The sequence below is a fragment of the Natator depressus genome, chromosome 16 (genome assembly GCF_965152275.1).
Source record: "Natator depressus isolate rNatDep1 chromosome 16, rNatDep2.hap1, whole genome shotgun sequence".
Lineage (NCBI taxonomy): Eukaryota > Metazoa > Chordata > Testudines > Cheloniidae > Natator > Natator depressus.
Genome location: NC_134249.1, coordinates 10,303,225 through 10,320,215, shown reverse-complemented (window position 1 = coordinate 10,320,215; position 16,991 = coordinate 10,303,225). Strand labels below are relative to the sequence as shown.

The window sequence follows — 16,991 nt, the reverse complement described above, 5'->3', positions numbered from 1 at the left end:
TTCTTCCCCCAGCGATTGGGGGGCATGGCCTTTTGCCACCCTTGTGCATGCCCCTGTTCTAAACACAACCGTGTTCTCGTCTTTGTGCACACTGCTCTGCTGACTTCAGAGACCAAAATTAAATTGTTAGTTCCTGCCATCAGCTCTGCTGAGCCCAAGCAGCTATGTGAGAGAGAGCCACCTTCTCTGCTGGCTTGTGTACAGTCGAGACCACAGTGGCTGGAGTCCCCCTGCAGAATCTTCACTGGTGAGGCATGAACCACAAAGGACCCAGCCTGACCTTCGGGTCCCAGGGTGCACTTGTGGCACTGGCCGTTAGGTGAGCCATCGATTCACTTATCCTCTGATGTGGTCTGGGAACACTGAGAGCCAATAGACAACACGAGACTATAGCTGTAGAAGCACTCTGTAGGGACCCACACTTTGTTATCTTAAGGGTTATGCCTTAAGTAGTCACGCTTACCATGATGTTCATAATTTTTTTTAAGTTACTAGCAGGGATGCTGGATTTCAAGACACCATCTGATGTCACAGAGCTTGCTCTTTTGGGGGCAATTTATGTTTTTGCCTGATGAGCAGCTACCGGTGAAACCTCACTTTTCCATGCAACTATGCAATAACCTCGAATAGATAACTGCTCTGCATTTAGTTATGTGAAGGACCCTGGCCCCAAATCAGGCAAACATCACTCTGCAGGAAGAGCATTTAAGCATGCGCTTAACTATAACAATTGCTTAAGTTCCATTGAAGTCAATGGAACTTGATGTAAGCACATACTTAAAGTTAGGCACATCCCTAAGTGTTTTCCTGAATAGGGATGGACTTAAACATGTAAAATGTTTTCCTGAATGGGGGCCACCTACCCCTAACATGCATGACACCCTCAAGGTCTTAACTAATTGGTGCAGCAGGGGCCAGTGTGATTTGGTTGGAGGCTACTGTCCCAGTTCTGCGATTACAAAGACACCAGGTAGCAAGGGAGTAAGACTCCATACTATTTAAAAGTCACCATATGGGCTGCTTCTGTAAGTCTTTCCGTTCCCTGTAGTGCAATCATTTGCGCACACACACACACACACACAGGCAGCTAATACACAAACATGCCTGTGGTAGCCGGCTCTCGGATCCCTGTAACAGATGTAACCAAGTGTTTACTAACAGCTGGTGTTCTTTTCAATGCATATTAGGTAGTAATACGCCCAGTGTCCACTTGCCACAAGAAACCAAACAAGATGGGGCACAAGAAAACACTCTCGTTCAGAACTCTTTAATACAAGCTTATATTGTTTGTGTTTTTGATTCTCTGTTCTCCCGGCGTCAGGGGACATAAACCCTCTTAGATGTGTGAGCATGTGTATGAAGATATATACAAAATCACACAGTTAAATATTTAAGCATACAAGGTATTATATATTTATATAATATAGAACTTTAAAGTATAGGAATCAACAATGGCAAAATATTTCTTATGTCTTTGACATAGCTTTTTTTTTTTTAAGTGACACGTGACCTGTATTTGAAAGACCAGAGGAATTTGGTTTTGTTTTTTTTTAAAAAACCTGTATAAAGAAATTCTGTGAAAATGGTAAAAAAAAAAAAAAAAAACCCTCATGAACCAAAAAAAAAGGACAACTGTTAAAAACTGTATTGAAAAAAAGAAATAAATTAGATGAACAATTGTGTAAATATAAATTAAAAAAAGATGACAATCTTAATAAATAAGCTTTACTATTTACATCTTTATATATTGCTTGGAGACTTAAATTAGATCCGTTAAAAACAAACGAATGCAAAATAAAAACCCAAAATAGGAGCAGCAAACGTACAGGCGTGAGGTACAGAATTAAGGGCTGAACTGTATTTTATCTGTTTCTTTCTTTTTTTTTTTCTCTCATTTTTCTTGTATACAGTAGACCAGTAGAATTCTTGTGACAATACATCCTCAGCACTTCCTTGGATTATTGGTTGACGTGGCTTCCAGAAAGTGCCAGAAAGATTCCATAATAATAATAATCATAATAATAATAAACATAATAATTATAACAATAATAAAAAGATACAATATGATACATAAATATGGAAGAGCAGTTGGTACTATGAATACATTTTTTCTCTAGATGAGATCACAGTTTTATTTGTAAATATTACACACATATATATAATATTACACATATAATATTATATATATATAGCATATATATCTCTAAAATGGCTCAATCCTGCTCCCATTGAAGTCAATAACAAAAAAAACCCAACCTCTTGTTGGCATTGATGGGAACAAGATCCAGCCCAACACCTACAGACAGGTAAATGATTACAGAGGCCATACAATGCAAACTCCACAATGGTTCCAATTCCTCCCTCTTGAATTTCTGGTGAAAAATGTCTCATTACAGCCCTGGTTCTTTGTACTCAGAAGATCACAATGGGTGGCTGAATTGTGACCTCATGGATTGAAAAAAAAAACGGAACCAAAAACATTTTCAGAACTGAGTTCTTTTGGCTCAAACGCAACCCTCATTAGCTCTGCGCCCCCCCCCCCCCCCAAGGCCAATATTGCACAGGTAGCACCAAGACTCTCTATCTGATGCTAGTCAAGCCAACTCATGCACTTGTGCTTGGCCAGAGAGGAAGCAATTAGATTTTAACTGAATCTCAGAGCTGTAGAATGGGGCCAAAAGGGGGGGAAATGGTTTGCTACAAAATATTACTACAATGAAAACATCATCCCCATCCTGGTCCCACTATACTCCACTGAGTGTTTGAAAACTGGGCTCACTGGGAGCAAGAGCAACCCATTAGCCTTTGCATTAGTCCCTATTTGCCCTAATGAACTGGAGCTCAGAGGGAGCACAGCTTGACAGATTTGGGTCTGCTCTCAGTAAGTCCTGATCAAGCCCCCTTGAGCTCAATGGTTAAACTCCATCAATGCTCAATCCAACAAGGTGCAGAACACCCTCAAGTCAACGGGAATTAAGGGTGCTCAGCGCCTCTTGGAGGGACTCAGCGCTTCACAGGATTGGGCCCCAGGATGATGTAATGCGGAAGTAACTCAGTTGAAGTCAATGGAGTTACACGACTGAGATCAGAATCAGGCCATGTAACTTGAAGCTATCAAGTCTCTGCACATGGCTTTCTCCCAGCGACAGACTGAACACACCTCTAACTCTCACTGGAGTCTGTGGGAGTTTTGCAGGTGAGAAGACTGCAAGATGAGGCCTTAAGGCAAGGATTCTCAAAGCTGCCCAAGGGAGTTAGACATCAAAGTACTGGCATCTAACGCCCTTAGGAAATCCCAACCTAAGTGTCAGTTTAACCCATTCAGTCACCTCCTTGTTTTCTAGTTTGGACTCTAATGGAAATCAAGGGATGGAATCTAGGAAATGGGGAAAAGTTTAGTGCCCCTAATCCCAACTAATTGGAATTACCTGTCATTTAGCAGCTTTTCTTTTCTTTTCTTTTTCTCTCTCTCTCTCTATCTTGTTGTTCTGAATTCAGACTGTGCAGTGATTTTTGAGTGCAGTAATTTGAGCACAGTGAAATACTGGATAAATGTATATGTACAGTTGGATAATGTAAAAAAGCACAAATACACATGTTAAAAAAATCTGGAAAAAATAAATGCAATGAACCCACCCACCCCCACCCTCCAAAAAACAACAATATACCAACCTCCCGCCCCCTCCCCCGCAAGAAACAGAAAACATATCAAACTAGCCTTATTTCCTGGACTTGTCACAAAGCACAAGGGAAAAAAAAAAACAACCCAAACCCCGAAAACCCTCCAGACAATGCAATAAACACTTCACTGTATTTCTAGGGAAATCTACACATAAGTGTCTAACTCTCTACTCAGTTGGCAGAATAACACACAAAACTAGGTTTTGCTCTTCTCAGGTTTGGATCATGCATTTTTTTTCCTTTCTTTTTCCCCCTCCTCTTTCTCTTCTCTCCATAAAGCCTTGTTGTTATTTTTTCCCCCACTTGAATCAGTTGCAGCAAGAAACCGTTGTTTGGTTTTTTTTTTTTTTAATATATTTTTTTTAAACACAGGTAAAACCTAGAACAAACCGACAGTTACAACCAAGTGAAACCAAAACCGGAAGGGAGGTAGCTGGAACCTGACTCTGAACGATCCTCTGGCACAACCCTCCTGTCTCAGCCTTGGGGGGTGAGGGGCAGCAGAATGTGCAAGAAAACATGGACACCAGCGCAGTCCGTTTGGGGGTGGAGAGTAGCAGCTGATCGGGTTTTTCCACCCCGTCACGCACGATTCGCCACTTTCTGATCTAGCTCTCCCTCTTCCTAACCATGGAAGCCATCAGCAGCTGGAGCCAAGCCTGGGCAAAGCCTGCTCCAGGCGAAGATGATCGCCTCACTCAGGGCTCCTGTGGGGTGGAGTGTTGGCCCCACATCTCTGGCAATCAGGCAGGTGCCACGGGACCTGCACCAAGTGAGCAGCTGCCTTCAGTGGCTTCATAACTTTTGATTTGTGCATTCGCTTGGTGGCTCGTGTCCCTCCCGCCTGATCCAATGCCCACTGACGTCAATGGGAGTCTTTCCACTGATGCCAATGGGGGCTGGATTGGACCCTGAAAGAGTTAACCCCTTATACACCAAGGATTAGATTAACCTTTTCCTCAGGACCGCTGCACAAGTGAGAGGGAGGTTGGGAAAGTGGCCCCTCCACTCACCCACCTACGCACAGAGGCAAGGCACAATGGGAGTCTTGTGTTCAGGGAGCGCAAGTGGGCAGAGCTGGGAATCAGCAGCCCCCTCACGCACATGCCAACCCAGGTTTTCTTCTGGTAAACCCCATGGGAGGGAGGGAACGCTGTGCAAAACAGCGCTGACGTCCGCTGCTGGTGCTGTGGGCTCCGTGGGAGGAGATGCACCGCCTAGGCATGCCAGAGGGGAAAATAGCAGCATGGAGGTTCTGCCCTGAAGAGGGGACTGCCACTGCCGGCAGACCGGGGACTGCAGCGCGGTAATTGGCATGTGAGGCTGTGTGGGTGAGAGGCCACACCTCCTTCCACACTAGCCTCTCCCCCGAACGCAAGGAGGACTCAAATCTCTGTGAGCAGCAGCTTGCCCTATCTTCTCCGCATTGATCCCTCTCTATGCAAAAGGGGGCTATTTTGGCCCTGAGTTCTCAGGAGCTCACAACGAGCATGAGGCAAGTATGCGTCTTTGGGACTCTATGCAGGGTGGCCTTCTAACTGGGAAAATTATATATATTATATATATAAAATTATATATATATAAAAACCAAACCCATATTAATACACATCACTGAAAAGTTAGAGCTGCCCCTGGCCTAGCAGCTCTTTGCTCTCTGGGAGGTGCAAGTAGGACATGGGACACAAAGCAGAGCTCCTGCCAACCTGTCGCGGGCATAGAGGACACAAGCCAGTTGGTAACTGGGGCTTGTGAGCCCTTTTGATGACACATGAAGCAAACCGCCAGCACGGGGGGGGGCAATGCCACTGTCTCACATGTATTTTTGTGTGGATGGTGGCCTCAGAAGAGAGGCAAAGGACTCGGGGCTGCAAGTTGCAGGGGATCTCTATGAGTAACCGCAGCTCCCAGTCTACTCAGCTAGTTTTGAGGATGCTCAAGATAAGCCCCCTGAGAGAGCCATGATGCCTGACCAATCCTTTTGTCCTTGGGAGGGCAGCAGTGAGCGCGTGCATACAGGTGGGTGGGACGCCTGCCTGACAGCCAGGACCGGACCTGTTCTCTGAATCAATAGAGGGCTTTGGAGGTGGGACCCTTCAGCAGATGTACGACACAGTCACTGCCCCTGCCCTCCCAGATTGGAATTGTTTTGGGGCCATCCCTAGTTTAATTGCCGTAGCGTTAACGGAGTGAGTCCAGGGATGTGTTTGGCCCTTTATCTTTGGATCCTTAATCTTGACCCCAGTTTCTACAAGCCTGTTGATTTCCCATGTCGAGCCATTTTTACAGCCTCCGGCAGCTCCCCAAGTGCGCCATGGCTGGGGAAGGGAGCTGCAGCCTCTGTAGAAGGCTGGGCATTGACTATACTCGACAGAAATAAAGTCTAGGTCTAGGGAGGGGTCCTAAGGCCCCTAAATCAGTGAGTGCCACTGGGATGCCCAAGCTGGGCAACGAAGCATTGGGGGATTTTGGTGTCACTGAGTTTAGGAAGAATTCCTCTTCTGGCTTAAAATGTTCCCATGGATTTGAATTTTTTGCTTCCCCCCCACCCCCCAAAAAATCTTTTTCCTTCCCCAGAGCCTAAAATATCAGGCAAGCAGGACAGTTCATTCTGGCTGCATTGGTTCAAGGGATTGCAGCCGGTTCTAGGATGGCTTCAAGGGGAGCCGTGGACCTTGTGAATGCACTTAAATGAGCTGCCCAAGCTCTAAAATGCCGCGACCATTCCCTTGTCAGGCAATGTCAGGCCTGCCTCTCGTCTGAGCCCATTTTAAAGCCCTGCAGAAGGGGGAATTAACCCTTTCAGGGAGGCATTATTGTCAACAGGAGCCCTAAACTACGGGATGCCAATCCAGCCGTTAGTGTGCAGACTTTAGGGATATGTTCGGAATGGGTTGTAGCAGCAATGTCTGCACTGGCTCCACTGGGTATCAGATTGACTCGATGGGATCTGAAGCAACCAGAGGATGCTGAATCCCAATTAAGACATGACTGAGCGGCCGGTGGAAAGTGCACCTTTCTGGACCAGAACTGGAGGTGGGGAGGAAGGGGCAGATGGGAGGTGTGAGGGTAACCTCTCTTCATGCCCTTCCTTTTGGAAGATTCAAAGCAGCTGATCTCCTGCTCTGAAGTCGCTCTGTGGGATGTATCGCCCACAGGCCTGGGAATTTAACACTGACAAACTGGGTTCAAAAGTCTAATCCTGTCCCCAGCCATTCTTTCCACTTGGCTCATGCCTTTGCACTCTCTCCTCTCCTCCGGCCTCTCCTGTGCCAACAGGAACACGAAAACATTGTTCAATACAATATACCAAAGGGGAGGGGAGGAGGTTTAAGCAGAACCATTGGCTAGCTGGAGGTGAAGCAGCAAATCTCTTTGGCTGGCTGGTGTCCTGATTTCTTGCCCCAGTGCTGAGGAGAAAACCAGAGGGTCTGAAAGGCAGGTTGTAGGTAAGCTTTAAGGCAGATTGTTTGGTTGCTTGGGGTTGTTGTCACCCTGTCCTGACACAGTAAAGAAACTAGTTGTATGGGACATAGCAGCAGGAGTAGCAGCAGCAGACATGCTCAAACGAAAAGTATGGGGGTTTGATTTACCCTCCCTATTCCCTCAGGAGCAATAATCTCCAATCCTCAGTGCCAGCCTAACTCATCAATGCCAGTCCTCAGCCCATCCACCCGCTAGCACCCGCCTTTGCTTCACCACGGGACGGTCTGCCCACCAGCAAACATTTCGGAGTTCTCCCATGTGCAGGCTGCAATTTGCAAGCTGGATGGAGGCCAGTGCAGCCACGCAGAAGAGCCCCGTACAGTTTGCAAAGCTCCTAGCCTGGGTGTAATATTTCCATGATAAGATAATGCAACCCCCATTTCAGCCGTCTGGCCATTTGGAAAGACATTTGCCAAGATGCACGGTCCCGTGGTGAACCCATCCTAACCTCAGTTCCCTGGGCATGAGATACCTTGGCATTCAGCATCAGTATAGGCTTGGCCTGGTTTCATCCGAGAACTCAGCCTCTTCCATGAATGGTCTGAGTTATGAGCGCTGGAGAGGGGAACGTGTGTTTGCTTTGATCTCAATCTCTCTATTTATCTCTATAAATTTGTGTATATATATATATATGGCTTGTTTCTCGCCTTAGATCTAGATACAAACAGTTCAAATTAGGTGGGCGCACAACTGCATAAACACATGCTGTTTTGATACTTAAAAGTCTTGACTCGACTCTTTGTTTTTGCTTGTTTGTTGTTTTTGCTATTTAAGATATACTTAATACATAACCCCCCACTTTGAGTTCTCCTTGGACAAAAATTAAAGGCAGACTGGTTGAATTCTAAAGGTCCCTGGTGCAGAAATGCCATCCAGTTGAGCAGCTAAATGTTAAAGACAATACCAAAAAGGGATGTGGTATCTCTCCGAGCCTGCCTTTAGCGGTGTGATCGTCCATTCCATGTTGCCGGACGTTACCCGCGACTGAAGCTGCGTACATCCTTCTGGCTGTTCTCTTGAGCGTTGGGGTCTAGGCAAGCACATTCTGCTTGTAGGTCACAGGACATAGGGAAAGGAATAACCTATGGGACAGAGGCAAAAACACAGGGAAGTGCACGAGGAAACACACTTTTCAACAGTCATGTGGATAATTTTATGCCCCTAGTCTTTAAAATCTTGGGCTAAATTCCTCGGGGCAGGCCCTGTACCCTGCCCATCACTGAGCACTTAAACAATGATGAAAAGGTGCCTGGGTTTCACCAAGAGCGAGCCTTTAAATGTTAGGTGTTTTCAAAGTACAGAGGCCCAACAACTGAGTGGGTGGGAACCTTGGAAGGAATGGGAGCGGGAGATATTGCTCTGTGCAAATAAAATCTCCTCATTGTCTGTTTAAAGAAGAGCGTGCAGTAGTCGAAGTAACAGCCTGGAGTGCTTGGCTAACAGACGTTGATTTCAGCCTATTGCATCATGGCATTTACATAAAGTGAAGGGGGTGGGGGAGAGTCCTGCTTGCCTGAAGTGAATTCCCAAGAGTCTCTCCCATCTGCGCAGACAGAGTTAATGACCTAATTCCCCTCCCCCAACCCTTTCCAGGACAGTGCTGCAACCTGTTCAAATGTTCTCGGCAAGTACAGCAAGCATTTGCTCACTCTCATTCGCTTGGCTCTGCTTCCACATGTTTGCTTCCTCGTTTTATATGCACTTTTCTCCAGGCCATACAGCTCGGATCTGTCTGTTCCCTATCTGAATCCATCCATCACTGGCACATGGAAGAATGTGGACCATGCACTTACACACATAGTTACCATTTCTGTCCATGGAGCTATCCCTTCCGTACGTGTGCCTGCGTGTCTGTGTACAATGTGCCTTTCTCTTTACACACACGCACAGGAAAGACGGGCGGGCGGGGCGGGGCGGGGGGGGGATCTTTATTTCACAGCGAGGCAGCCTGAGATGGGGACACAATGCAGCTCAGAAAAGAGCTCAGATAGCCAACGCCGGGCACGGATTCAGTGCTCTCCAGCACCTCCACCTAGCACATCTGACTTCACCTTCACAAACCTCAACCGTTCAGGTGGAGTAGGGCACCGGTTTTGGGTCAAACTGTGGCACTGCCCAAAGAACTGAATCAAAGACCGAGTGACTGCAACACGTGTGAAGGGAAGAGAAATGTCAAGAGTCTAAAAATAAATAAATTCAAATAATAGAAATCAGAGAATTTGTAGAAACTGGAGAAAACAGGAAGAGCTAAGAGGATACTTTGTAGCCTAAAGGTATAAGTATTTTGCTAGGTAAGGCATAGGCACAAGTTAAGGCAGTAAAGCAATGAGCTTTCAGGCCTGTAAGGGTGTATTAATTATATTCATTACTTAAGAATTCCCAGTTAACACACTGAGGTTTGATAGCAAATACCTTTACCCATAGTCTACAACTTGGTCCATCCCTAAACCAGTCAGGGCAGGACTACTGCAAACTACAATGTCCCAAATATTCTTAAATGAGAGAGTGGAGTCTATTGGGTAGAGTGAAGACCTGAAGTTCATTCCTGACTGCTGCTGACTCACTGTTTTGCCTTGGCCAAGCTCTTCTGTCTCTGTGTTTCAGTTATTCTCCCTGTAAACTGGGATGGTATCTCCTTTAGAGATACCATCAGTGCAACATTGTCACTCTTTGGAACTCCAGAGTCAAGAATGAGAACCCTGGAAGATGATGTCTTCAAAGAAGCATGTTACAGGTATGTAATTTCCCTGTGTGCACCTCACAGGGCTGTGCCGAAATATTGACTTTTGAACTTCCTGGCTCTCTGGAGTTCGTTACAGTTTGATGTCAGTCTGGTGTTCTTTTGAAATGAAGTCAGTGGGCCTCTCCTTATAGCCTTCCCCCCTCCATCGGCCCCTCCTTCTTTGCTTTCTAACAAACAATTACAAGGACGCGTGAAATCAGAACTGGACAATCTCAGGTCTCAATACAGAGTGAAATGCAACGGCCAGCAATATACAGGAGGTCAGACTACATGACCTAATGGTCCCTTCTGGCCTTAAACTCTATCAATCTGCGGAAAGAGAATAATTCCCCTGCACCGTGAGAGCCTCTGGAGAGGGAATGTCTTCCTCTGTGTTGTCCGAAAAGAACCCTACGGTCTGCCCTATAGGATTCTATACTGAAATAGTCCAACTTGGCCAGTAGTCTGTCCCCAACAGATGCTTCAGAGGAAAGTGCAAGTTCTCTGCAGTGGAACAACATGGCTATAAGGGGACTTTCCTCCTAATCCAGTGAACGGTTGTGTTAGTCTCTTTATACCCCTTACATATTTTTATCCTATCTAATGTAATGTTCCCATTGTCTAATCTTCACCACAATGATATCTTAACAGCAGCGAGACTCCCGGGATAATTATACATTGTATAACGATGTACTGGACATTTATATGGATAAAGAGAACATCCACAGTCCTATCTGACAGGATACAAATCTTTAAATGCTCATGCTACAGGGCGTAAGCCAATCGCTCATTGACAGGGAAGAAAAAGGCAATAAGGACAGGTAAACTCAAACACGCATGGCTAATCTCATGATTGCAGCAACAAAAGAGCAGAGGAGCAAGGCTTGCATTCTCACAGAGAAATAACAATGAAAACATATGGTTGTTCCAAGCCCCCAAGATTTTCACAAGTATTTAGGCACCTAAAGGTGCAGAAAGGCACCAAGTAGGATTTCAAAAAGTTACTGGCGGCCTAATTCCCACAGACATTTAAAAATCCAGCCCTAAGCTCTATGGGAGCAGAGACTATCTTCTCCTTCTGTGTTTGTACATTTCCTGACACAACAGAGGCTTGGTCCATGACTCGGGCTCCTAGGTGCTACAGCAATACAAACAAACAAACAACATTAAGAAGAAGCTGCCTTCCATTCCTTGTTCACTGAGCCATGCTCCGGTTAGGTGCTTGAGCCCAGAAGAACACACTCTAAAATGAACTGGATTTTTTTTTCCAGATAGCTCTTTAAGGTCCCAAGTCATTAACAGAATATATGACTAGCACTGACATGTCCAAATACAGGCATTTAATGTAGACATTATATACATTTAAAAACGAATCTGTTTTCCTTTATTTAGCTACCAAGACCTGCGCTCCCTTGTGTCTCCCCTTGCAACAGTTGATGCCTAACACCCAGGAATGCTGCTGTAGCAGGAGAAAGACAGAATGTTAAAAACTCAGGTCTTGGCTCAGTGATTGTTGTGAAACAGACAAAGATACTGTATCCACAAACAAACTGATGTAGGCAGAGAACACCACAGCCCAAGAGGGGACATGGAAAAGGGGTTAGGGGAGAGAAATGAGAGCGCATAACACATATACACACACTAGCATATGAGAGATGAGCCAGAACCAAAACCAAAGGACCGAACCACAAAGAATTCCAGGGACATATGGATCAAAACCGGAATGCTGGTCTTTGAGCCTATCTTGAATGCACACACACATGCACAAACATCTGAGAGATGGGCCAGAACCAAAAACCACAGGACGGATTAGCACAGAACTCTGGGGAATTTTGGGTCAAAATCTGTATGTTGGTTCTGGGTCTGTCTTTAATGCGCACACACATACACGTGTACACACACACACACACACACACAGAGTTAACAAAAGGAATCAAAGGCACCTTGTCCTCATCATGCACATAGGCTAAGCCTGACAAAGAGACATGGAGAACACAGAGCAAACATTATTCTGGAATTAGAGCATCCACACACAGCTATTCAAGAATCAATATTGCATTTTAAATTCACATCCCACCTTAATCCAAATTATCTTTCAAATGTAGATAAATCCTTATGTTTCTAATTCTTTTCTGAATTTTACCGAGCATTCGGTCTCAATAAAATCATGTGGCAGTGGGTTCCACATGTTAAATGATATGATGTGTAAAAACTGCTTCCTTTCATCAGTTTTAAATTTCTTGCCTTCCAGCTTCATTGGAGGGGGAGAGGACAGACAGACATAGAAAAAGAGAGAGACCACCTGTATGAGGACATTTCACCCTTTCAAACCTCTCTGTCAGCTCTGTGACACCAAGGCTCAGAGGATCTATTTGTGGTTCACAACCAGAAGTTATTTTTTGTTTTTCCCCCTTTCTTTGAGCTAAAAACTCCATATAATTTGTAGCCAACTTTACATCCATCACAGACTATAGAAGGGATATAACCCTCTTAGAATCATAGAATATCAGGGTTGGTAGGGACCTCAGGAGGTCATCTAGTCCCACCCCCTGCTCAGAGCAGGACATAATCCCCAACTAAATCTCTGCAATCTCTGATCTAAGAGCCTTATCCAGAGCCTGCTGAAGTTAATGGGAATCTTTCTGTTGACTTCAGTAGGCTTGCGATCCGGCCCTTAATTTCTGCGCCCATATATTACATGACAGGTCCTGTTCCGACGGTGAAGAAGCACGGCCACTCTGAGTCCTAGAGGAGACAGCACAAAGACAGGAGACACTGATGCATGGCTGGGATCCAGTCAACTAAATGGACCAGAGGCAGCTTGTCCTCCTCACGGGGCAGCTACGGATTGACACACAGCTAATGCTATCCAGACTCAGATAACCCACTGAGAATCGCTGAGAAAGGACAATCTGGAGGAAACAGATGGGAATGCGTTTGAGGGTATTACTCGCCTCCTTCCCAGGGTGAAATCCCAGGCAGGTACCGAGAGGGACGGGAGAACAGTAACACAAATAGCCTGATTCTTAGCCCTCCACACCCTCTCCCCCACCCCCGCTTCACACTGTGGCTTCAATGCACTTGCGGCTGATTTACACTGGCATAAGTGCTGCTGTGGGGGTGGGGAGGAGCGTCGCATGTCGGGAAACAGCGTGTTGTTAGATAGAAGTTGAAATGTTTGCAAAATCTCCCTGATGTGACTAACTCTGGAAGTATGAAGAACCCCCACGTCCATCTCCCCTCCTATGGATAAAAGTGCTGGGTCAAGATAAGCATGGCAGGCTGCAGCAAGCCGTTCTCAGTGGCCGCTCACCTCCCCCCGGTACCCTCAGAGTTCACACACCAAGTGGGGGCTTTGTTCCCTAACAGGGCTCTTAAGCACAAACACGTCTTGTACTTTTCTTCTCCCTGGCTTTTGGCATTTAGGTCACCAGGGCTTTTCTAAGATGACGCAAAAATTGACTTTTAACTCTTTGGGCTGGTATGCTGGGTTCACTCCCAAACCAGGTCAATGCCCCCTCAGGGCCTGGGAAAGGAGAGATTAAAGCTCCTCAGAGGCCCAGTACAGGACAGTATGTAAGGTTGAGAAGGCCTGACTTGCCTCTCCCACAGTTGTACATCCAGAGTTATCCCATTGATGTTCATGGGCCTGACTCTCTTCTCACTCATCCTGATGTAAATCAAGAGTTACCCCATTGAACTCAACAGGCCCGATTCGCCTCTCATTCACCCTGGGGTGTCAATCGGGGTAACTCCACTGAAATGAATGTAATTACATTGACATAGACCCAGCATGAGAGTAGTGTCAGGCCCTAGAGGGTATGTCTACGTGGCAAAGAAAAACCCACGGATGGCCTGTGCCAGCTGACTTGGGCTCACAGGGCTCAGGCTATGGACCTGTTGCACTGCAGTATAGACTTCCGGTCTTGAAGCCCAAGATCTGGGATCCTCTCACCCCGCAGGGTCCGAGAGCCTGGGCTCCCACCCAAGCCTGGAAATCTAACTGCCATGAAACAGCCCTCAGCCCGATCCTCGCGAACCCAAGTCCGCTGAGACGGGCCAGCCGCAGGTGTCTAGTTGCTGTGTAGACATCCCCCTAGAGTAGGGGAGGATGAAACAAGGAGGTCAGTAACTTACTTTAATTCCCTGCTCTTCATCTGCGTTCGTAATGCTGACAGTCGAGGGGCTGAAATGAGCAAGGGAGCCAGTTTGGCAAACCACACGGAGTGTGAAAGCAAGCAGCTCTGCCGCTCCGCAATCAACTGTGCTTCCAATCCCTGTGCTACTGATTGTGAAAACATGAATGTAATTAGTCTAAATAAGCACCAAAGATTTCAGAGCAGCCTGACCACCCAGAGGCAAATAGCTGGTGTGCAGAAAGGAAAGCCCTGTTCCTTGGTTTCTGTAACACTTGCTAATGAAGCAAGGTTGGGTGGCTGAGCAAACAGTTAGCAGCTCTCCAGGGATTGCTGTGTGTTGTGGGGTTCCCACAAACACACAGCATTTCTCATACCAACCAAGAATTTGCTCTCAGGATAGACAACACGGGCTGCAACCATCACTGCTTTTAATGTATTGCTGTCTGGAAAAGGATCCCTTTGGTGTTAGGCAAACCAACTCTGAGCCCTGAAATGGCCACTCAACCACCTATGACCAAAAATGCCCTCACATGTCACACAACCACTTGCTAACCAGGACCAAACATAACAAGTAAGCAAGTTCACCCGAATGCCTGGATGACACAGTGCACTTGGAGCACATACTAAACACTGAACCATTTCCAAACAAAGGAAGTAATGCTATTTATTGCATCCTCTGTTCCTTCATGCACCCTATATTGTACCTCTCTAGCTAATTACAGTGAACAGGAACAGCCTGCCAGGGGCACTGGAGGTGGCATGTCAGGGAGATCCACTCTTCTGGATAAGCATCGTTTCCTCAGTGGCAGCTAGGCCACTGGCTATGTGAGCTTTCTCATACCCACGTTCTAAACACTGCCAGTTAGTACTGTTGGCTTCAGGCAGAAGAGCAGGAATAGGAACATTGCAAGAAAGCACCATGTTTCAGAGATGATCAGACTTGCGTATTTACATCTCCAGAGTACTCACAGATTGTCACTTTTACTTTTGGCCACAGAAGATGGGTAGGGATCCACTGGATCCCACTTTGGGGTGGGGGGTGGGATGGACGCACTCCTTGGAAATCATTGCCGATACTACTGCAAATTAAAGCAATATGTCTGCTCAAGTCCGTTTGCTTTATGTCCTGGTTTCTTGAGTGAAGAGGCTCAGATAAGTTTCCATGGGTTTTGGATAAACAAAACGTTGGGTGAACCATGCCAGGTTCTCCATCCAGCACTAGGCCTCATTTGTTTTTCACTGAGCCACTCTGTGGTTTTTTCTCCATGGTGTGCACCTGTTTCAATGGAACATCAATCGGCGGAAGATTTGGCATTTTAAATGGAGATTTGTGCCAAGGTGATGTATCCTTGGCATTAGGGCAAAGTAGTTGATGTCTAACCTGAGCTGTGAAACTGTCTGAGACAGATTCTCCTTTCAACTGCACTGGGGCTACCCCCTTGTGATGAAGTGGAGTGGCAGGGATGTAAGTGAGAGGAGAATGTGGCACTACAAATACAGTCCAGTTTTGCGGAATTTAAAGAGCTTATTCTTCTGGGTTAGATTCAAGTTGTGTACCTTGAACAAGTTGCAGGGACTGGGATGCAGAATATTTAACACAGAGTGTCCGTAATGATAGTTTAGAATAAAATATGTGAGCAGGGCCCATTGAGAAATGATTTTGATCTGCACAAGTTCTTTCTCGCCATGCTTGTCAAGCAAAAACTCATAAAATGGAAAGAAACGAGGAAAGTAGTGGAGGAGAAAGGCAACTCGACAGGAGAAGTCCTGGGGGAAGAAAAAAAACACACCCACAACAGGGGAGTAGTTACACTGCAAGGAGTTCTTAAAGTTCCTAGGGAACTTTTGGAGGATCTCTGAAATTAAGTCATGGAAGACAGGTGAGATTCCAGAGGACTCAAAAAGGGCAAATATAGTTCCAATCTATAAAAAGGGGAATAAGGACAACCCAGGAATTTACAGACCAGTCAGCTTAACTTCAGTACCCGGAAAGATAATGGAGCAAATAATTAAGCAATCAATTTGCAGACACCTAGAAGATATTAAGGTGACAAGTAACAGTCAGCATGGATTTGTCAAGAACAAATCATGTCAAATCAATGTAATAGCATTCTTTGACAGAATAACGAGCCTTGTGGATAGGTGGGAAGCTGTAGAAGTGATATATCTTGGCTTTAGTAAGGCTTTTGATAGTGTATTGCGTGGCATTCTCATAAACAAAGTATGGAAATACAACCAAGGTGGAGCTACTATCAGGTAGGTGCATAAATGGTTGGAAAACCATTCCCAGAGAGTAGTTATCAGTGGTTCACAGTCAAACTGGAAGGACATATCAAGTGGGGTCCCACAGGGATAAGTTCTGAATCCGGTTCTGTTCCATATCTTCATCAGTGATTTAGATAATGGCATAGAGAGTACACTCATAAAGTCTGTGGATGATACCAAGCTGGGGGAGGTTGCAAGTGCTTTGGAGGATAGGATTAAAAATCAAAATGATCTGGACAAACTGGAGAAATGGTCTGAAGTACATAGGATGAAATTCAATAAGGACAAATACAAAGGACTCCACTTAGGAAAGAACAATCAATTGCACACACACAAAATGGGAAATGACTGCAAAGGAAGGAGTACTGCGGAAAGGGAGCTGGGAATCACAGGGAATCACAATCTAAATAGGAGTCAAGAGTGTAACACTGTTGCAAAAAAAGCAAACATCATTCTGGGCTACATTAACAGGAGTGTTGTAAGCAAGACATGAGAAGTAATTCTTTCACTCTACTCCGCACTGATGAAGCCTCAACTGGAGTATTGTGTCCTGTTCTGGGCGCCACCTTTCAGGAAGGATGTGGGCAAACTGGAGAAACTCCAGAGAAGAGCAACAAAAATGATGAAAGGTCTAGAAAACATGACCTGTGAGGGAATATTGAAAATATTGGATTTGTTTAGTCTGGAGAAGAGAAGATGCA

The 16,991-nt window shown here is 45.7% G+C and overlaps 1 protein-coding gene and 1 long non-coding RNA gene across 3 annotated transcripts in view; one reads left to right on the top strand and one right to left on the bottom strand.

The window, feature by feature from the left end:
- Window positions 1-6,445: 6,445 nt before the first annotated feature.
- Window positions 6,446-16,991, bottom strand: part of PAPPA (pappalysin 1) — a 229,397-nt gene continuing 218,851 nt past the window's right edge. For both annotated transcript variants that reach the window (XM_074973627.1, XM_074973626.1), the window contains one exon: window positions 6,446-8,246. In XM_074973627.1, coding sequence (XP_074829728.1) covers window positions 8,139-8,246 — 108 coding nt within the window. In that variant the 3' untranslated portion in view covers window positions 6,446-8,138. The remainder of the gene's footprint in view (window positions 8,247-16,991) is intronic.
- Window positions 7,011-12,728, top strand: LOC141999830 (uncharacterized). Its single transcript, XR_012642091.1, has 3 exons — window positions 7,011-7,127; window positions 9,769-9,898; window positions 12,592-12,728. It is a non-coding gene; the product is annotated as an uncharacterized LOC141999830 (long non-coding RNA).